Below are 22,709 nucleotides of genomic sequence, written 5' to 3'. Positions count from 1 at the left end.
CATGTAGACAACACTTATCACCAAACCTTTTCAGTATAGACATAGCCTGACACTCTTAGATTTCTTGCACAGAGCAGCAGGGGGCTCCCCCAGAGTGGAGCTCCCCCCCAACTCCGGGAACTATCGATTAATCGTGTAACACCTAATATTTGATGCAGTTATTATTCAATTAATTGCGACCCAACATTCCTACTTTACATCCCTACGGGTAAGAGGAAGTTATACTGCAGAATGACCACTGAGAGGCAGCAAGGGACCAAAAAGTGGTAGGGATGGAGAAAGGGACAGTTATCTACTACAGTGTTTCTCAACTAGTGGTATGAGTACCCTTAGGGGTACTTGAGAGAAGTCTAGGGGGTACATCAGCAAAACTGAAGCTTGGAGAAAACTGAATTTTTGTTTTAAGTTTTACAGCATTTTATTATTTTTGTATACTTTACACCCAAAAATGTAATTGCCCACCTGGCTACGATTAAGTTGTTTAAACAAATGTGTTGCAATGGTAGGAAAAAAAATGTCTGAAAACTGTAGGTACCAGAAGTACTTATTTTTTTAAGAAGGAGTACTTTATAAAAAAGGTTGAAAAACACTGATCTACTATATATTTCAGAGAGTTTGTCTGTTTTTGTGTCTGTCCATCTGTCCCACAGCTGGGGACATGCATCCCACTCCTGACTGTGCCACTTCAGTTGCAGAGGCCGCGGACAGGCACTTCTCATTTGGCCCCAACCTGCTGTAATGAGAAAGGAGCCGTTTTCTTTCCCCAGGGCAGCCTGTATGCTGAACCCTTCATCCCCAACCCCACTCCAGAACAATGATTTAAATGAAGAAAAATAAAATTTAAGTTAAGGATCTGAGCAACCTTGGGTAAAACTTTCAGTTGATAAACTGCTCAGTTTAATTGCTGCTACCTAGGCAGTTCTCAGAAGCAAAGGAACTAGCCAGTTTCTTAAATTTTGTTGTGTTGCTTAAAAGTGTTGTCAGCTGCAACAGAAGAATGTTTTACTTCTCACAGATGCATAGATAAGAGAGGGGACAAAGTCTAGATACTGGTAAACAGATACATTCTCAAAAGATCTCTCTACACAGCTACACTAGAGCAGTGGTTTTCAAACTTTTTTCCTCGTGATCAGTGACAAAAACTACTAAACAACCAACAATGGGATTAGCAGAAAGTTGGAAGTGTGTCAGGGAATGGGACAGTGTCCCCTCTAAGATTTTCCATCCTCAAGCAAGTTGAAATTTCTTATGTGCAACACCAATATTGAGGTAGCGTGTGGATGTGCCCCCCAGCAGTACAAACAAAAACTGTATCTATGAATGTTTTAAATAATCCATAGCTATGGAAGAAAATCTATTAAACAAGATATAATTAATAAGAAACAATGCTTATGATTATTTAATATGAAATCAAATAAAGAAAATTAACACTACCCTTGGCCGAAGAAGTGGGTTGTGCCTACGAAAGCTCATGATACTATTTATATATGTTAGTCTAAGGTGCTATAGCAGTGGTCCCCAACCTTTAGAGGCTGCCGGGTGCCAGGGGGCGTGGCCGTGGCCGTTCGCCTGCCGAGCACCAGAGGGCGGGGACACATGCACGCCGCGCGCCCGGCACCCCCCCCGCAAGCGCCGCATGCCCGGGGCGTGAGCAGCCAATTTGCGGTGCTCCTGGGGCCGGTGTCTGGCTCCGGCTCCATGCATGCACCATGTGCCTGGGGCCAGGCCAGCCCCGAGCACTTGGCGGGCGCACACAAATGGCCCCGCGGGCGCTATGGCTCCCGTGGGCACCATGTTGGGGACCACTGTGCTATAGGATCATTGCTATTTTTTACATTTTTTAGTTACAAACTAACACAGCTACCCCTCTGAGACCTTAGAGTACATGTATTATGTATCCTTTCTAACAGACAGATGCAAGTTTCAAAGATCTTGCAAATAAGGTTTCATTCTACAAAACAGCTAGCATCACACCTAATACTTGCTACTTCTGACTCTCAAAAGCCAGAACTCTAACAGATAGCAAAGATCTGACCTTACTGCACTACAGTTTACCATGTATTAATTAGATACACAGGATTTTTAAAAAATCATTAAGATTCGAGTTTTAGATATCTGCAACACTCAAAAAAATTCTGTTAAAATAATCTTTTTCTTTCTGACCACTAGCCATTAACACGGGTGTGGGCAATAAATGTTGATGGGGGTCCACTCCAAGAATTTGGTAAGTGGATGAGGGCCACACATTTCCATTATATTATTGGAAGTGGTGTGGGGGTCTGGGATGGATGTTGGTTGCAAAAGGGAGCTTGGGGTAAGAGACAGGTATGTGGGATCTGAGAGGGAGTTTGGGTTAAGGATATTAACTAATGATCAATTTACTAGCTGAGTAGTCGATGGAGTTTCCATCAACTACTTGACTAGTCAATAGTCACTTCCACATTCCGCCTTTGAAATCTACATTTCAAAGCAGAAGCACCCCCGTAGAGCCCAGGGTGCAGGTGGAGTTCCACAGTCTTCCTTTGAAATGTACAAGAGCCCAGCAGGAGCTCGTGTGCATTTCAAAGTGGAAGCGCCCTCATGGAAGGAACCTGGGGTCAGCGTGAGACTCAGAGTCCCCTGCTGACCCCGAGCTCCAAGCAGCACTGCCACTTTGAAATGCCACATGGAGCCTGGGGCCAGAGGGAGTTCCCAGCTGACCTCAGGCTCCACGCAGCATTTCCACAGAACCCAGAGTCAGCTCGGGAGTCCCCAGCTGAACCCGGGTTCTGTGCACTTTGAAATGCTGCACTGGAGCCCAGGATCAGCTGAGGAGTCCCCAGATGATTCTGGGCTCTGCTCAATATTTCAAAGTGGCAGCGCCACACCAAGTCCAAGATCAGCTGGGGACTCCCCAGCTGACTCCAGGTTCCGCAGAAATGCCACAGGGAGCCTGGGGTCAGTTAGGGAGTCCCCAGCTAACCCTGGGCTCCACGCGGCACTGCCACTTTGAAACGCTGCCACAGCTGTGTGGTGCTGCTGCTTTGAAGTACTCTCTCCCTCCACTTTCACTGCCTCTGATAGAGGCAGCAGGGGGAGGGGGAGAATCAACTAGTCAACTTGACTATCTGATAAGCATTTGCTTATCAGATAGTTGACTAGTCCTTAACATCCTTAGTTTGGGTGAAGTAGGGGATCATTACCTGGGACAACGGACTGCTGTGAGGAGGGGGCACAGGACCTGGGATGGGGTTGTGACCCAAGACAGAAATGCAGGAGGGGGTGCAGGGATTTGGGCTTGACCAGGGATAGCGGCTTGGGATATAAGGTCTTAGAGTGGGTTGTGACCTGAGGAGGGGTGTGGAAGGGGATGCAGTGTCTGGGAAAATGTATGAGGGCTGGAGCAGGGGTGCAGAAAGTTTGGGATACAAGGGCAGAAGTGGAGCAGAGGGTTGGAGAAGGAAGGGAAAGGGGTTGGGGTGCCAGAGGTAGGCTCTGGCTGGGAGACCTTACCTGGCTCTCAGCCAGCAGCCTAGCAGGTGCCTTAGCCAGGGTCCCTGCCTTCCAGCCCCTGTACGTGCTCAGGGGTGTTGCACAAGTATATTTATTGCTCTGAACTGAATGCTGAGAGCCCAGGGGATGAGGGAAATGGGGCACTTCAGATTAGGGATGTTAAACATCAGTTAAGTGAATCATCAAGTAACCTCATAATTTATCGGTTACTCGACTATTCTATAGTATCCAAGGGCGGGGTCGGCAGCCAGTTTAAAAACCAGCTCCCCATGTGGACTGGCTCCCTGTTGTCCCATGCTGCTGCCTCTTCACAGGGTGGCAGCAACCCCTGTCCGGTGTTGGGAGAGGAGGTCCTGAGCTTCCAGACCCAGTGCGAGACAGAATTGTGCCAGGCTGCCTGCCCACCTAGCTCCTAATACACTTTAAATGCAGAGCCACAGCAGAGGTAGGTCCCAGACCCCACCACAAGCCAGGACTGAACCAGGCTGCTGGCCAGCCTGCTAAAAAATTTACTGGCGGGAGAGAGTAGGGGGAAAATGTATGTAATCCATAACATTAACCGATAAGCTTTTGCTTATCGGTTAATCAACTATACATTACATCCCTACTTCACATGCTGCCTATCTTTCAAACAGGCCAGTGGAAGCTACTGGAGGCGGGGGCAGCACAAGAACCCTGTCTACCCTCCCTTCAGGCCCTTCAGAAACACACACCTGGCCCTGCACCCAGCTTTTCTGAGTGCCAAGCAGGTGTGGGATGGGCAGGATCCCGTCCATAGATCACCTTTTGCCCAGCACTAGAGTAGAGGCTGGAGCCAGCTTCTCCATTTACAGCAATCGTCAGCAGCACTCTCCCCCACCCCGGCCAATCAGCTGTGCTCCCTGCCTGCACAGGGAATGCTGAACCTCTGCAGCTTACAGAGAACCTTGCTGACCCAGTGACCCAGTTGAAGGAAACTCTTGATGCCTGCAACCCAACATAATTATATCTTTAGACAAGAGTGGGAGCGATGGGTGGGGCTAGGATGGAGTTGGTGTGGGGCGGAGGGCGGCACAGGGCTCCATTTGGGTGTGCAGGCTCTAGCGCGGAGTAGGATGAGGTTTTGGAGTATAATAGGGAGTTCCAAGGTAGGGGCAAGGCAGAGGAGTTTAGGGTGTGAGAAGAAGCTCTGGGCTGGGGTTGGAGCAGTTTTCAGGAGGTGCAGGCTCTGGGACTAAATGGAGATGAGGTGTTTAGAGTGAAGGAGGGGGCTCTTGGTTTGGAGAGGCTCAGGGCTGTGGCAGAGGGGCAGTGCTCAGGGTTTGGGCATGGGCTTTTCTCTGCCAGCCCCCAGTTAGCAGTGCTGGCAGTTAGTAGGATTGCTAAGGTAGGCTTCATGCCTGTCCTGGCACCGCAGACTGCACTGCACCCCGGAAGTGGCCAGCAGCAGGTCTGGTTCATAGGCAGAGGTGCACCAGTGGCTCTGTGCACGGCTCCAGGTACTGGTCTCCAGAGCCAATGCCCAGGGTGGAAGCAGTGCAGGGAGCCCCATCCAGCCCCACCTAGGAGCTGAACTAGCTGTTGGCTGCTTCTGGGCCACAGCAGGGTCTGCCATGCCAGGACAGGGAGGAAGCCTGCGATAGCATTCCTGCTGGTAACCTGGTCATCCTACAGCACAGTGACCCAGTGCCTGAATTTCCACAACCCAGTACTGGGTCACGACCTTCAGTTTGAAAATCATTACACTTGACTAGAGCAGTGTTTCCCAAACTATGGGCTGCAGCCCGCTATCAGGCCGCAGCAAAAATATACCGGGCCTCAGCATGGCTGCTGGGGTGCAGTGTCCTGGAGCCCTGGCCCGGGCTGCACAGAGGATGCAGCTGGGAGTTCCCTCCTCCCAGCTGGCCCATGCGGCGCCGTGGCCCCGAACCCTGGCCCAGGCTGCACAGAGGATACACCAGGAGTTATGGGCTCCCGGACTGCCCATGCGGCGCTGCATCCCCAAGCCCTGGTCAGTGCTGGACGGAGGATACAGGTGATGGTCTCCATGGGTGAGTGGCGGACTACTTCCTATTGGATTTCAGTGGCCCCTCCAGGGTGCGGGCTCTCTGAGGCAGCACAGTGCTTTGGCAGTGCCGGGGAGCGCACGCCACCTGACAAGGACAGGGAAAGGGCTTCGTCTCCCCGGAAGCACGTGTATTTTCATGCAGACCAGCTTGTGTCATTGGTTTTCCCGTCATGTGATACAGCAGCCTCAGCTTGTTTCTGCACAGTGGTGCATGTCATCTTAGGTTAACTGCTTAAGCTTTCATTTATTTTCAATAACATACCCTCTCATTTTCATCTTCAATATGGATAAGTGGCTGAAGAATGTGACTGTAAATACAACTAAAAAATGTTTGAATGAAGTGCAGCCTAGTACAAGTGAGAATAAGAAGATACAAACTCCTTCGACCCGCAATTATTCTGAGGAGTATTTGAAATTTGGTTTTATAAGTGCTGGTAGTGATAATCACTTGCTATTATGCCTAATCTGTCACATGGAACTATCCAACGAATGCATGAAATCATCAAAACTGAAACGCCATTTGGAATGCAAACATCCAGAATACACGAGTAAGCCCATAGATTTTTTTTCATAAATAAGAGAAATGAATTAGCTATTGCTAAAAAAAAGCATGACAAGTGCACTTTCAATGGGCTCTTCAAATGAAAACCTTGTGTTGGCTTATATGAAATTTCAAAACTAATAGCAGAGACAGGTTACCCGCATACTGTTGGTGAAAGGTTAATACTTCCTGCTTTGAATACTATTACATCCCGTATTTATGGAGGAAAAAATGGAAATCAGTTGGGTTCTCTGTCTTTATCTAATACAGTGAAATGTAGAATTAAAGAAATGGCAAAAAATATTGAAGAAATGTTCATTCATCGACTACAGAATAGTCCGTTATTTGCATTACAAGTGGATGAAAGCACTGATATAGCTGATGCTGCCAATTTAATGTGTTTTGTTAGATATGATTATGAAAGCTCCATTCAAGATCTCTTATTTTGTAAACCACTTCCAACAAGAACAACAGCTGCCAACATTTTTAAGCTAATCAATGATTTTATTATTCAAAGCGATATTGACTGGAAAAAGTGTGTTGGACTGAGCAGTTAAGGAGGTTAAGCAATGGCAGGGTCTCGCACTGGGCTTGTCCCGCGGATTCGAGCTGTAGCGCCTGACTGTGTATGGGTGCACTGCAGTATTCAGAGAGGCACTAGCTGTGAAAACTATGCCATCACTTTTGAGTTTCACTCTTCAAGAATGTGTGAAGTTTATAAATTATATAAAAACTCGTCCTTTGAATTCCAGAATCTTTACTGCTTTGTGCAACGAATTAGGAAGTGAATATGAGCATCTCTTACTACACGGTGAGATTTGATGTCTGTGGAAAGGAAACATTTTGAAACGACTCTTTGAAATGAAGGATGAAGTTTTATTGTTCTTGGAGCAACATCCTCCATCAGCAACAGATGTTATATTTACATTTAAAGACAGGTTTCATGAGTTTGATTGATTAACAATGGTGGCTTACTTATGTGACATATTTTGTCTTTTAAATTATTTAAGTTTGAATTTACAAGGCACTAAAATTAATATTTTCAAAGTTCATGAAAAAGTTAAGGCAACAATTAAAAATACTTTGTTTATGGGCACAGCACGTTAACATGAGAAACTTTAAGTCTTTTTGTACTTTAACTGAATTACAAGAAAAATATGCTGAAACTAATATCTCAGATGCGATTTCTGCAGCAATCCAAGAACACCTCTTGGGGCTAACATCAAGTTTAAATGAATATTTTCTTCCAATTGACGCCAATAAAATGTGGATTAAGAACCCCTTTACTATTGACACCGAAAATGAAGAAATACTACAACTGAGTGCATCAGAAGTGGATTCATTAATTGAACTTTCCTGTGACTCTGCCTTAAATGAGAACTTTGATAAACTCTCCTTGATTGATTTTTCGTTGAGCTATAGAAATGAATAGTCACATTTATCTGAGAAAACAGTCAAATTCTTAATGCCTTTCGTCACGTCATATAAGTGTGAATCTAGTTTCTCATCTTTGGTTTTCTTCAAAAATAAATATAGAAATTGATTGAATGTTGAACCATATTTGAGGATAAAACTTTCTTCTTTTGCTCCTGACAAAGTTGCTGTGTGATGCAAAACAACATCACCCTTCCCATTAGTTCTCTTTTTAGTTATTTAAAAGTTATAAAGTGCACACAAATGACTTGTATTCAACTCATTCAATTATAAACAAACTTTACAATTGTTAAAATTCTATTGGTTAAATTGTAATTAAGATTTATGTTATGTACTGTTATTGTTGTGAATAAATAATACACAATGAAAATGTATTCGTTTTTCATTCTTTTTCTTCATATGCATTTATATTTTTGGGCTGCAAAAAACAGTACTAAAAAAATGGATTCCAACTAAAGTAAAAAGTTTGGGAAACCCTGGTCTAGCCAGCTTTCTATCCATCTTACAGTCCACTTATCCAATCCATATTCCCTTAACTTTCTAGCAAGAATATTGTGGGTGATCGTATCAAAAGTTTAGCTAAAGCTGGAACTGATGGCTTCGGGAGGACCAGAAACTTATTTGCATATTCATCATTTGCTTAATGAATATGCAAATCTGCAAATGAATGTAACCAGTCCTCCAAAAGCTCGTGAATGGATTTACTGGTCCCCGTCTCAAAAAGTTTGGGAACCCCGGGACTAGAGTATGTCATGCCTCATACACCATGGAACCAAAGCAATAAGCCATTAGGGAACATGCACTGACTACAGATCAAACCTCTTGAAACTATCAAGTTCCATAATACCTACCCATCTTTAGCTCCTTCCCATTTCAGCAAAATATTTACATGCACTGAAGCAGAAGGAAAATAAGGCTGACCAGTGTGATTCCACAAAAGCCACACACAAAAACCTCCAATTACAGTAAAACTCCATTGGTCCAGCATCTGATGGTCCGGCACCATCAGGAACCCAGAAGCGCTCCGAGCAGCCGGACCATTGGAGCTACTCTGTCCCCGGCTTCCCCGATTCAGCCGCTGCTGAAACTGACCAGCAGCTGAATCGGTGAAGGCGAGGGCAGAGCATCTGGGGTGCTGCCTGGTAGGTCCCGTAGCGCTGCCCTCGGGGCTGCGAGACCAACCTGGCAGCACCCCAGCTGTCCCCATTCAGCCACTGCTAAAATTGACCAGGGGCTGACTCCGGGAAGCCCGGGACAGAGCAGCTCTGCCTCAGGCTTCCTGGAATCAGCTGCTGATCAGTTTCAGCAGCAGCTGACTTGGGGACACCCGGGGCAGAGCAGCTGGGGTGCTGCCAGGTTGGTCCCGCAGCGCTGAGGGGCAGCGCTACTGGACCAACCCGGCAGCACACCAACTGCTCTGCTCCAGCTGTCCCCAATTCAGCTGCTGCTGAAATTGACCAGCAGCTGACTCCGGGAGGCTAACCCTACTGTGGCTCTGCCTTTTAAATGTATTGAGAGCCAGCAGGCTCTTAATACATTTCAAAGGCTGAATGGCAGTGTGGGAGAACCTGGCATGAGCCAGGAATCAGGTGTCCTGGCTTGCACTGGTCCCCCCGCTGCACACCAGCCTTTTAAACATATTAAGAGTCAGCAGGCTCTTAATACATTTAAAAAGCAGAGGCACAGCATCTGAGACAGAGAGCCAGGAATAAGCTGATTCCCAGCTTGCTCCTGGTCCCCGCTATCCCTCTCCTTCTCCTGCCCCCCGAAGAGACAGTGCTGGGGGAAACTGGCTTTTAAGCTGGCTCTCCCCAGCACTGGCTCCTGCTCCCCCCCTCCTTGCTGTCTCTGATAGAGGCCGGGGGGCAGGGAGAGGGGGGGAGGGAGAGAAGCAACTAGTCAAGTGACTAGTCAACTATCCGCTAACATCCCTAGGCTGACAACTAGTTATAATCATCACTGAGTTTCACATTCCCTTATGATCTAATTTTTTTAATTCTTATCCATTTCTGCCTCCCTCACTCATTTATACACAACTTTACCCATTACACACAAACGGGGAGGGGGTGGTGAAGGCTTTCAGCTAGTAGAGAATAGTTTTATCAAACTCCAAGCAATAACCTTATTCTTCTCAGGAATATACATTCTGGACATAAGTAGCTAAGCCACTCCCTGAAATAATGATTTTTTTTTTTTGGTGGGGATGGCACACAGTGAGACCCCAGATCATTGGTAGGCAACCTGGGAGCCATCAGGATTCTGCATGCAGCCCATGAGCAGGGTTGCCAGATTCTGCTAGTTTCCTTCTACATAGTTCTTTTCCTACCATTACTAAAGTGACACACAAACTCCTTGCTTCAGACACATGAAGTGAGATGCATGCTGATTGCACACAATATTGACAGAGCGCCATGCACTCCCTCTGCATCCAAACTGCTGCTAGAGTTCAGTCGACATACCGCACAAATTCTAGGTACATTAGGTAGTTTTGTTAACGATGCTTGAGAGACTGTATTGGCTCCACTCCTGATTAGTGCCCAAAGGAGGAATGCGGACGTGCCTATCAACTAGTCGACGGAAATTCCATCAACTAGTCAATTAACTGAATTTTAACATCCTTACTCCTTACCAAATTGCTTGCATGTGGATAGCCAATTTTAAAGTAAAAAAAATAATGGCCACTGCTTAAGAGGGATCAAAATTATGATTAGTTCCAGTGTTTAATATAAGTCCAAGAAAGACTTCTCTTTACTGACAAGGAATAAAGAAGAGAGGCACTTTTGAGAAATCTTGTACCTAAATTAGATTAATTCTATGTCTGTTTGCTGTGTCTAACACGTGACAACAGCTGTTTCAGTTTTAGGCCCATAGTAAGATCTTCTTGTAAAAATCTCAAAAGCATTGTTTCACTTTTGCCTTGACTAGATCCATGACTGTGCACCATGCCAAGTGTGTAGACTAAGCTCTTAAAAATGACCTGTTTCTGAAATGCTTTCAAAAGGTAGATAAAAATCAATGTAATAAATCCCATTTAAAATCCATTTTTTTTTTGGTTTGTGGATTTTTTTTTAACAATTACAAGTTTATAAAAATAAACCTACTTAATATGGAATCTGAATGTAATACTAAGTATACTAAAGCATAAACATATAAGCTCTTAAGACATTTAAATAAAAAACGCTAAATCTGTGACCGGGTATAAAGAACTGGGCTGAAAAATGCTTGTCTATCTAAGGAAAGAATGGGGGGGGGGGGGGGGAATATCTAACTTCTGAAGTCAAGCTTTATAAACATGGAATAGTAGGTAGTGAGTTGTACCCAACAGACTTCCCTGGTCTGGCACTCCCAGTACCAGAGTCTTTCCCAACACACAGTTTGCCAGACATGGGGAGATCAAGGCTCTCCACCCAGCTGTAGGCTCTGTTCTCCAGCACACCAGCCCCATCCTACAGAAGAATTGGGGGAAAAAGCAGCACTATAAGGGTAGGGGATAGAAAGTGACGGAGAGGAGGAGAACAGAGAGGGTGGGGCGGGGCTTCAAGGAAGGGGCAGGGTCTTGGGGGAAGGCTGAGAATTTATGAAGACTTTTATTTGGTTACAAGGTATTCAAGAGACTGTTGACTCCCCTGTGACTCACCCAGAAAGCTGAGGTCAGTTGGGACAATCAAGCTTGTACATTAAAGACTAGATAATCCAACACATTCTCAGCAGAGGATCTTTGATTACAAAATTCCCTTTAATCAGATTCAGCCCAACTTTGATTTACTTTGGGTTCTTGTGAGAAAGGGGTTAGGAAAGATTTTGTTCTACAGGCAGTCCCCGGGTTACGTACAAGATAGGGACTGTAGGTTTGTTCTTAAGTTGAATCTGTATGTAAGTCGGAACTGGCGTCCAGATTCAGCCGCTGCTGAAACTGACCGCCAGTTCTGACTTACATACAGATTCAACTTAAGAACCCCAGGCGTCCCCAAGTCAGCTGCTGCTGAAACTGATCAGCGGCTGATTCCAGGAAGCCTGGGGCAGAGCAACTCTGCCTCGGGCTTCCTGTAGTCAGCGCTGGTCAGTTTCAGCAGCGGCTGACTTGGGGACGCCTGGGGCAGAGCAGCTGGGGTGCTGCTGGGGTGCTGCAGTAGCACCGCTCCTCGGCGCTACTGGACCAACCCAGCAGCACCCCAGCTGCTCTGCCCTAGGCGTCCTGATTCAGCCACTGCTGAAACTGACCAGCAGCGGCTGAATCAGGACCCGGGGCAGAGCAGCTGGGGTGCTGCCGGGTTGGTCCAGTAGTGCCCAGAGTGGCGCTGTGGGACCAATCGGCAGCGCCCCAGCTGCTCTGCCCCAGGGCCGAAAACAAAAGCCTGGTCTGCTGGGGGGGGGGGGGGGGGGGCACACTAGCTGCTCCCCCCCCCCCTCCAGCAGACCAGGGACACGGGGAGCAGAGCCGCAGCGGCAGCAGGGTGCCGCGCCTCTGAGGCTTTGCTCTGGCAAAGCCTCAGAAGCGCGGGAACCTGCCGCGGCTGCGGCTTCAGTCCCGGTGCCTGTGGTCTGCTGGGGACGGTCCCCAGCAGACCACAGGCACCGGGACTGAAGCGGCAGCAGCGGCGGTTCCCCGCGCTTCTGAGGCTTTGCTCTGGCAAAGCCTCAGAAATGGGGGAACCCGCCCGGTGCTCCTGGTCTGCTGGAGACGGTCTCCAGCAGACCAGGGGCACTGGAGCAGCTTACGAACGGGGCTCTCTCGCCCCGGAGCTCGCAGGTAGCAATCCGCCACCTCGACCTCCGGGGCGAGAAAGCCCCGTTCGTAAGTGCGGATCCGACATAAGTCGGATCCGCGTAAGTCGGGGACTGCCTGTATTTATAAGTGAGAAATTTTTTTAAAATGCTGTGTTCTAAACTAAGATAAGTTAATGGTCATAAACTCAAAGTGAACAATCCAACCTAGTTATAACTACTTAGGCAAATTTAGGAAGACAAACTAATTACCCATATTTGGTCATTTTTACAGAAGTGTGATGAAGAATTTGAGGATCATAGTTAGTCAAAACCTCTGCTTTATGTCTCATCAGAAGCATAAGCTCTCAACAGCACAACATCCCAAAACGCTGTACTGAGTAATTAATTTGTCCTGAAGATTGATTTGACTGAAGTTTCCTGTAGCAGCCTGTGATTCCTTGGAAGTCTCCCACCTTCATACAGCTCGTCGCTCCTCAATTTGTAAAACGTGAAGAACTCAGTCAGAGCTAATAAGATTGCTAAACAAGTGACAATGCTACTCTATTTCTTATAGCATATTGCATTACTGTTAGTTAGAACCCTCTCCCCTCACCCTCTGGAAGAGCAAACATTTCACAGAATCAAATTATACAGTATTCTGCTGAGACTTAAAATATATGGGAAACACATAAGAACACAGTTACAGATGCCACGAGCTGCAAAGGTTCCCATAGCACCATTAACGATAAAGATTGGGGGGGAGGAGGGAAAGGAGCATCAAAGAGCAAGCACAGCATTTTAAAATCTGTGGTATTTAGTATGGGCTAAAAAAGAACATATCAGCCAAAGTAACTGAACATATGTAATTACACTTTCTCCTCAGCCTCTGTATTAAACTAGAATTCTGATTAACAATTGCATACCTATTTTCAAACCTGTTCAAAATGTGGATACCCAATCAAAATATTATACATTAATTTTACAAATGATTTTAACAGTAAGATCTCCCTTTCCAGCAAGTGTCTCCCTTTACTCTCATCGTTAAAAATGTGACAGAAATGTAGCTGTGTTAGTCTGGTGTAGCTGAAACAAAATACAGGACTATGTAGCACTTTAAAGACTAACAAGATGGTTTATTAGATGATGAGCTTTCGTGGGCCAGACCCAATTAAAAATGCTGAACCATAAAAGGGTACTAATTTTTTTCAAAAGCTTACAATCAGGAAAAGTGTCAATTAAAATTGCATGTACACCATTACAGAATGAATGTACAGTAGCACCTCAGTTATTAATACCAGAGTTAGGAACTGAACAACTATAAACTTCATTCGGAACCAGAAGCACACAATCAGGCACCAGCAGAGAAAGAAAAAAAACCCACAGTACAGTACAATGTTAAACTATTAAAAAAGGAAAAGCAGTCTTTCTTCTGCATAGTAATTTTCAAAGATGTATTAAGTCAGTTTTAAACTTTTGAAAGAAGAACCATAATGTTTTGTTCAGACTTAGAAATATTTCAGAGTTATGAACAACCTTCATTCCCAAAGCATTTGGTAACTCTGAAGTTCTACAGTGTAAGACAAATGTTTCTAAAAATCCACTGTTCTTAGCGAAGTACAGGTTGAACATCTCTGGTCTGGCAACATCGGTAGTCCAGCAGGACCACGGATATTGCTGGACCAGAGAGCCTCTGGATAGTTGAGCCCCAGCAGCTGTCAGTTGAGAGTCTGGAGGCAGAAGGCCAGGCAGCTGACAGCCACTGGAGGCTGGGAATGCAGCCTGGTCAGCCCAGCAGCCACCAGAGCAGGGGTGGGCAATAATTTCCGAACAGGGGCCACTTCAGAAATTTTTTTAAGTGGCCCCAGGCCACCCCAGAAGGGGCAGGGCCCCAGGCAGAAGAGGGGGACAGGACACTTCCATGCTTCTTCACCCACAGACCCTGATTTGTCTGAGGGTGGGGGAAACACACAAAGTCTTTGCCCCTCCCCCCCCCAGAGAACTGCCAGATGTTCTGAACAGCTGGAGGTTCCCTCTAGGTACCCTTGCCCGTGTAATGGTGTACATGCAATTTAATTGACTCTTTTCCTGATTGTAAGCTTTGGGTGCTCCCCCCTATTGTCCCCAGGTCAATCAGGGCCTGGGGAGGGGAAGCACGAGAAGCCTCTCACTCCCTGCGCCCACCCTGCAAGGTGCTTAGGTTGACTAAGTGCTGAGCTTCTTGCTGGGAGGAGACTTCATGCATTTCCTCCCACCCCCCCAGCCTTGATTGGTCTGGGGGCAGGGGAAGCGCACAAAGTCTCCTCCCACTTCGCCCCCCATCCTGCAAGGAGCGTGCAGCACTTAGAAGCGCTGCACCCCTCACAGGGTACGAGGAGACTTCATATGCTTCCTTCCACCCCACCCCAGTCAATCAAGGCTTCGGGGCAGGGGGAGCGCATGAAGTCTCCCACTGCCCTGCCAGGAGCGCGTGGCACTTTTAAGAGCCATGCACTTCTTGCAGGATGGAGGCAGGGTGGGAGGAGACTTTGCACACTTCCCCCCAGCCCCAGGCCCTGATTAGCCTGGGGGAAGGGGGAGCGACAAGGCCTCCGTGAGCCAGATCAATTTGCTTGGCAGGCCAGATCCAGCCCATGGAGCCCCTTTTGCCCACACCTGCACTAGAGGCTGGGAGTGGCTACTGGCCAGGCCGGTGGCTAGGAGGGGAGGGAGAGCCTTGACTTTCCCACATCTAGAAAATTCCTTTGATTGGGGCTGGTCAGATATTGAGGATATCAGACCAGGGAGATCCAACCGACAGTATTAACTCCTATCTCAAAGAAAGCAGGAAAGTTAAATTTAAGTGAATTTATCAGGAGTGCCTGTGCCACAGAAATGTCTATAAATTAAATAAAAAGTAGTCCTCAATAAGTAAAAGCAAACTAAAAATATGTAAAAAGGAGCATTTAAACCAGTATTAACTTTAAAAAAATAGTTTCACTTTTGCTGCTAAAAATCAGTTTCATTTTCTGGTCCCATTTACTAGCATATTGGGGTTTGAGTTCCCATCAACAGAAACTGTTTCAAACCCGATGCAACCATTGAACTAAAAATAATCCAGTCTTTTAATATTTGTATTAGATTTATTCATCATTTTACATTTATAATTTGGGTCTTAAAGAGCTCTATCATTGAACAAAAGAGTTTATGATACTTCCTCACTTAAAGTACTTTGTACTGCAGTTGGAAGCTTTCTTCCCAGAGCACAGACAGAGATGCACTACTTCTGCTTGAGCTAGTTTGCAAAAAACATCAATGTAACCTCTGGTCAGGAAACCCAGGCAGCAGTTTGGGATAACCACCTGAGTACAAACCAACACAGCCTTCCCAGATATGTACAAGAGCAGAAAATAGCCAAAGTGGGGATGAGCATCTCAGCCTAAGTCCATATTCCCAGAAACATCAAAATTTTAAAATAAACCTCTGTAGTACTACTGTAGCTGCTGAACATTTTTTCTAACCATTAGCAAAATATCAAGCCCAAAAGAATACAACTATAGCTCCAGAACAAAGCATATGGAAAAAAATTAGTTTCACAAGCTACACCAAGATGGCTTTCTACAGCTCTGTATGGTCTCTGTAGCACTGTGCATTGTATAAGCTTGTACAATGTGAGCGTATATGTAATACACATTAAAAGGAAGTAACTCTGGAAAGCAATGCAGAAAGTACCACTTACTGGCTCTTGCAACAACATGGTGAACTTGAGTTCACACTAGCATGCAAGAGATTCCAGAACTAACAACAGTATTTAATTGACAAAATGTGCAAGCAATTAGCAATTTAACACACACAGAGATCCTGTTTGACCAAAACATCAAGCACCCCTACATTTCACAGCCCTGACAATATGAGAGGAGAAAAGAGTTACATAATATTTCTATAACCTGCAAAAATTCAAGTAAGTGAGAAAAATTGTGACACACTGACTTGACTCCCAAGATGTCAAAAGAAAAAATGAAGATATTTTTCTCCCAATTGTGGTGACATTGAGGATACATACTGAGCACCTTGATAGCACAGACTTCTTTGTCAGGAAGGGGTCTGAATGCCAAATCAGGTTCTTCACTAGAGATGGCTAGGGATACATAATGGGAAAAAACTTCCCCAAGTCAAAATTTTTTAAAAAAAGTGCAAGTTTTGAGAGGAGGTAGGAAAAACTAGGTTTCATAACCCATAATTTAAAAAAGGATAACATCTGATAGACATCAATCTGTATTCTAAAAAGGGACAGGCGTCCCTGAGTTGATTAACTGTAAGTCAGTTGTTTCTAAAAACGCTCCCTCTAAAGAAGGTGGCTTTACTGTATGAATTGCAAATGAACATGTACAATGTAATTCACTGAAATGGTTCTACCAGCATATGAGTTCAAACTTTCCATTTGAAACCAAAGAAACCTCAGCAACATTTCTACTCCCTCCATCCAGAACATGAACTGAGCAATTCCCCACGAAGAGGAAAACGTTTCCCTACCATATCCCATCTGAAGATGCAAATCCCTACCACACAAAACTCAAGTCAACCTTTTTATATCACATCATACATGAGCCACAAAAGGGAACAAATATAGATAGCGCATAGACTTCGAAGGGGGTCCCCCCAACTGGAAAAAAAACAACCTTGACCCTCTCTCCAAGCACACAGTGCAGGAACTACCCACCCCAACCCCACAGGCTACCTGGCTACCTCCACTGCCATTCGAATCACCAAACCTCCCCTCCTCCTTTTTAGGCAGCACTTCCCGCTGCCCCCTCCCTCCCATAAGGGTGGAGCCCTGGCACCCCCCAGGCTGCCCACCTGCCATTGGGTGATGCCCTGCCCCGAGGCTGGCCTGCCCCTCCTTTCACAGGGGTGGCGCCCCCGTGGCCGGCCGCCCCCCGCAGGGTAGGGCCGTTTCATCCCTGGCTGCGTCTGTCTCCGCCCCGAGGCACCGCTCCCGGCCCAGGGGCAGCAAGGAGCGCGCCCCTCAACTCACCACCCCCCGTCCCAACTTAGGACCCCCGCCAGCAGGGCGGGGCCGTGCCCGGGGCAGAGGTCCGCGGGAGGGGCACAGGGCGGCCTCCCCTCCCAGGTAACTAACTTGTGGGAAGCTCCTCCCGGCCGCGGCCCCGCGCAACAAGTTCCCGGCCGGCCCCCGCCCCAGAGCCGGGCTCTTACCTCCGCCATGTTCGCTGCGCGGCCTGACTGGCGGGCGGGACGGGGAGGGGGAAGGGTCACATCGCCGCCGCGGCGAAGGAAGCGGCACCGGCGGCGGCGGGTCACGGATGCGGCGGCCAAGGGAGGGGGGGGCCGCCGGGGGCACAGACACTGCACGTCACCGCGCACAGGCGGCGGGCGCGCCCCCGACAGCGCCCCGTGCACGCTCCAGGCAGGGCTGTTGCACGCCCCCGACACCAGAACGCGCGCTGCCAGGCCGCGCAGCACAGCTGATGGTCGAACGTAGAGAATAGAAAGCCCCGCCCTGTCAGGCCCTTCTCCCCGCGCGTAGGGAAATCCTTCCCCTCCACCCAGCGGCGATCCGAGGCGGAGGGAGAGCAACCGACTCTGCCCGCCCCGCCCTCGAGTCCCTCATCACCAGCACACACACACACCCCTAATGCAAATCGGGTTCATGCCAGTCTACATCCATAACAGCAGTACCTACGACCCCAAGTATTAAAAAATCATGAGGTGAACAATCATGCAACCGGCTTTCAATTTATAACGCCCCCCCCCCCCCCGCAAAGAGATAAAATTATTTGCTTTTTATTCACCTCTAGAGGTAGGCCAGGGGCCTTGCAGAACAGTTTGTTTATGGGCACAGATATGTCCCTTCAATCATTCTGAAAGATTTTCATGAAACTTCCATGGAGCTACTCAGCAATCCTCTCCCAAAGGTTTCCACAGGTATCTACCTTATTTGTTTCTCTGTGGTGGGACGCTGAGGCTACATCTACACTACAAGGTTTTTGCTCAAAAACGTCTGTTTTTGGCAAAAACCTGTGGTGCGCCCACCTTAAGTGTGCTTTTGCTCAAGTAAATCGACAGTAAAACGTCAGAACAGAGGGCTTTTTGTGGTGCAAGTAAACTTCCTTCTATGAGGCATAACTCCTTTGTGCTACAATTGTTGCGCAAAAAGGATGTGTGGACGCTGCACAGGGGTTTCTTGTGCAAATCTGAAAAAGCACAAATGCTGTGATGGCCATTCTGTAAATGGCAGTCAGAGCTTTCTTGCGCAAGAGCTTCCTGAGCATCCAGAAATATAATTTATGCTATCATGTGCCGAAAGTGTCCGTCTGCTATGTACATTGGACAGACGTCTCAGACACTTCGCCAAAGGATTAATGCCCACAAAACAGATATCAGACAGGATCACAAAGACAAAACAATTTCTTGCCATTTCAACCAGAAAAGCTTAACTACCTGCATTCTGCTACAAAGACCTTTTACATCTGCACTTGAAAGGGAATCCTCTAAACTATCATTCATGCTAAAATTCGACACTCTCCGGGGAGGGGGGGGAACTGAACCAAGACCCCAACTACCTTACCCATTACAAAGATAGCTTCCCCAATTATCACCTCTAATACCATTAGCTCACAGACATCTACCTTTCCCCACCTCTAATATCATTAACTCACAGACACTTACCTTCCTTCTCCCCCCCCCCCCCCCTGCATCCCCCTTCTGTTCTGAAATGTGATTTGTCCTTTTCATATGTGTTCATTTTTTTAATTGTATCCTTTGGTATATATGGTTGTGACTATTTTCTTCCACTATTTGATCTGAGGAAGTGGGTCTGGCCCACGAAAGCTCATCATCTAATAAACCATCTTGTTAGTCTTTAAAGTGCTACATAGTCCTGCATTTTGCTTCATGCAGTATGGACGCTCTCTTGTGCAAAAGCGCATTGCAAAAGGTGTAGATGTGCTTTTGCGCAAAGACTTCTTGTGCAAAAACCCTGCAGTGTAGACATAGCCTGAGGCTTCCTTCATCTTCACTGGGACAGGCATAAGGATCTTGCACAAAACGGGAGTTTTGTGCAAACAGAAAAGTCCACACTGCTTCTTTTTGCACAAAAATATCTTGCACAAAAAGAAAGCAGAAATATGCTAATGAGATTGTGACTTATGTTAATGAGTCCATCATTAGCATATTTTCTGCAGGAAGAACGGGCAGTGAAGATGTAGCCTGAGAGTATGTTAACACTGCAGAATTTTTCCAGAAAAACAGCCATTTTTTCTAGAAAAACTACATTCACACTGCAATTGCATTCTTTTGACAGAAAGTCAAAAGAACGCAGGGGGGTTTCTGACAGTGGTAAGCCTCTTTCTACGAGGAAGCCTTTTTCCAAAAGAGCTCTTTCAGAACAAATAAACACAGTGTAATAATCTTAAGGCTGGTAAAGTGTCAGAGAAAAGAAACTTTATTAACCCTATTTACAGATGATGTTTAGAGCTTAAGTAATATGGAAATTTGCCAGGAACTAAACACGTCTAGTACTTTAGCCACAAGAGCATTCTTGACTATTCTTTTTATTCTATCCTCTAATTCTCTCCCCTACAATCTAAACTAATACCAAAATAGCTAAACAATGTAAGTGTTAAAAGTTTGTACATTTCTAGTCTCAATGTGCCTCTCACACACACTACACTCTCTCTGCCAAAGGCACACTGAGATCATTAATCTGGATTGCACCAAAATGTTGAGAGGGAACCTTCATCCACACTGTGCCTACTGAATCTATTTTGTTTTTTAGTCTGTGGTTGTGTTTTTTGGGGGGAAAATGTGTTATAAACAACAGGTCCATAGGCAAGGGAGGGTGCAAAGGGTGAGAAAGCACTTTCCTATGGGCCCCCAACTAAACATGCTCCTGCCAGTCATGGGAAGGCAGGAGTGGCACGCTGCCTGAGCCTCCCTCCCCCTTTCTCTGGCTGGCCAGGGACAGGCTGGGGCTGATTTCCCTGCTTATTTGGAGGACCATGGGGGGGGGGGGTAATCTCACCCTTGCTGTTCATATTTACAAAAAAAAAAAAAAAGCACATACATCCCCCACAGAAGTGCCTGCAGACGGGCCTGTCCAATATGTATTTTATTACACACTCAGTCCTCCAAAGCGACCGTTTTTTTCACGGCACTGGCGTTCATACTTAAGTGCTGTTACTTTCATGCACTCTTTGCCCACATTGATGCAACGTTGTTTTCCTTACAGAGGGAGACAAGATCCCCGACTGGCCTCCACGCCCCTTGAGTTGAAGGCGGCGTGCACCATCTCTCGCTTTCTCAAGGGTTTCTGTTCCAGCGAGAGGGGCTGGGCGGCAGCCTGCGTGGCCCTAAGGAAGGGAGGTAGGAGCCCCCCACAGGAAGGCTTGTTTGAACTCGAGAGCGTGACTAGTGTTCGGGGGGGGGGGGGGCAGAGCACCTGGACCCTGCTCTGCGGGGCTCCCGTCCCTAGTGGAGCGGGAGGGCTCCTGGCTCGTGGGAGGAGCCGCGAGCCAAGCACCCGGCAGCGCCGGAAGAGTCGGAGGCGGACCTATCGCGACCGAGCTACGTCAACCCAGCGTCTCGCCGGTGTTTCCGTCCCTCTCGGCCAGCCAATCGCCTGGCCGCACGTTGGGAGCTGGTTGCCATGGTTACCATGTCAACACGCTCCGGCTGGGCTCGCGGAGGAGCGCGTGCAGGGTCGCTGAGACCGGAGTTGTAGGAGCCGCCCCCCCCTCCGAGGACACGGGCACCGAGCCGCCCCCCCCCCCCCACGGCACCGCTGCCAGCACCATGTCCTTCACCCAGCCCCGCAAGGGCAAGCGGCAAAGCATCGTCGTCAGCACGTGAGTGCCGGCCGCAGGGGCCCGAGTCCGGCCCCGGCTATGGGCAGCGGGGCCAAGAAAACACGTGGCAGGTCGGGGGGCTGCCACCTCCCCAAGCCCTGGCTGCCCAGGCAGCGCTCAGGCCTGTGGTGGTCTCGGTAGGGATGTAAGGGACTAGTCGACTCTCCAGTAAGCACAAGCTTATGGGATAGTGGACACACTAGTCGACTAGTCACCCCCCCCCCCCCCAACTAAAGGGAGCGCCTGCCCGGGCGCGCGGCCCCTTGGACTCCAACTGCAGCCAGTGGCTGCACCCCTCCCCCACCAGGTCTGCTTCCCATCCCCAGGCTTCCCCCTCCTCCCAGCCAGCACCACGTCCCTCAACCCCCCCCCCCCAGTTCTGCTCCCCCTCCCGCCCCCCGGCCTTTAAGTGTGTCCGGTTTTTTGGCAGGGTCTACCTGGTAACCCCATTGCTGCCTCTATCACGGAGGGGAGAAGAGGGGATGCTTCGAGGGAGCTGGCTTTAAGCCGGTTCCCAGCTAGCTCCACCTCTGTGGGACAGGGAAGAGGTGCAGCGATGGCACTTCCTCTTTCAAATGTACAAGAGCCCCTGTGCATTTCAAAGATTGAAACGCTGCGTTGACTCCGGGCTCCACACAGTGCTTCCGCTTTGAAATGTGCAAGAGCCCAGCGGGGACTCTAGTATATTTCAAGGTTGGAACACAGGGTGGAGCCCAGAAACAGCAGGGAATCCCCAGGCTCCATGAGGGTGCTTCTGTTTTGAAATGTACAAGAGTCCCCACTGGGGTTCTTGTACATTTCAAAGTGGAAGCACCGGCCTGGAGCCTAGGATCAGCAGCTCTTGTACATTTCAAAGGTGGAACATGCACTAGTCCTTATCAACTAATCAAATCGTCGATGGAAATCCCATTGACTATTTGATTAATTAATAGATATTTAGCAGTCCTAGTCTCCGCTAACCCAAGCATGCTGGGTGCCATTGCGCCGTAAATTTGCACTGAGGATGTGGGAGTTTGCTGGTTATCATGGCCTTACTGCACAAGTACTATCTCCGTCATCTGATTTGGGGGGCATGTTTCAGGTGCACCCCTGCCTGCAGCACCTTGCCACCAAGAAGCTTTCTTTGCATTTATCATCCCAAGGCGTTTTATGGCAATGGGCTAAGCCTCACTGCTCCCTTGCAAAGGAGGGAAATGGTAGTGTGCTAATTTTACAGAGGGAGAAACAAAAGCACAGAAACATGATTCACCAAACTCGAGCAGAAAATCTGTGATAGGAGTTGAGAACTGTACCTATATGGCCTCAATCCCAATCCTGTAGTTTTAGGGTGACCATATTTTCTCAAAAGGAGAATGGGAGAACTTCTGCCCTAGTGCAGGACCAACCCAAACCAACCCTGCATATGCGGGACTGCCCTCTGAGTTCCCTGCTACTCCCCTGCATGGGGCCAGGTTCTTCCTCCCCTGAAGTTCTCCCTCCCCACTGGTGCCTCAAGTCCCTCACCCTGGCCTATTGCCCACTTGCATAGGGAACTATTTGTCTGAGCCCTCAGCCTCCCTCCTGCCTCTGACCCCCACCTCTTTAGTTCCCTTTGACTATGGGTGTGGAGCTGGTCCTCCAAGCCCGCCCCTTCGTCCTCTCACCT

At 47.8% G+C, this 22,709-nt stretch overlaps 2 protein-coding genes across 4 annotated transcripts in view; one reads left to right on the top strand and one right to left on the bottom strand.

Moving 5' to 3' along the window:
- The window catches only part of MIER1 (MIER1 transcriptional regulator), a 63,701-nt gene extending 45,987 nt beyond the window's left edge, over positions 1-17,714 (bottom strand). For 2 of the 3 annotated variants that reach the window (XM_075936185.1, XM_075936184.1), the window contains exon 1: positions 17,415-17,714. In XM_075936185.1, the coding sequence (XP_075792300.1) occupies positions 17,415-17,423 (9 nt within the window). In that variant the 5' untranslated portion in view covers positions 17,424-17,714. The remainder of the gene's footprint in view (positions 1-17,414) is intronic. The other variant, XM_075936183.1, reaches the window with a different exon arrangement.
- Positions 17,715-20,852: 3,138 nt separating this feature from the next.
- Positions 20,853-22,709, top strand: part of DNAI4 (dynein axonemal intermediate chain 4) — a 31,152-nt gene continuing 29,295 nt past the window's right edge. Inside the window, exon 1 of the mRNA XM_075936182.1 lies at positions 20,853-21,064. Coding sequence (XP_075792297.1) covers positions 21,012-21,064 — 53 coding nt within the window. The 5' untranslated portion in view covers positions 20,853-21,011. The remainder of the gene's footprint in view (positions 21,065-22,709) is intronic.

This window comes from Pelodiscus sinensis, chromosome 9 (assembly GCF_049634645.1).
Source record: "Pelodiscus sinensis isolate JC-2024 chromosome 9, ASM4963464v1, whole genome shotgun sequence".
Lineage (NCBI taxonomy): Eukaryota > Metazoa > Chordata > Testudines > Trionychidae > Pelodiscus > Pelodiscus sinensis.
This window is presented reverse-complemented; position numbering and strand designations above follow the sequence as displayed.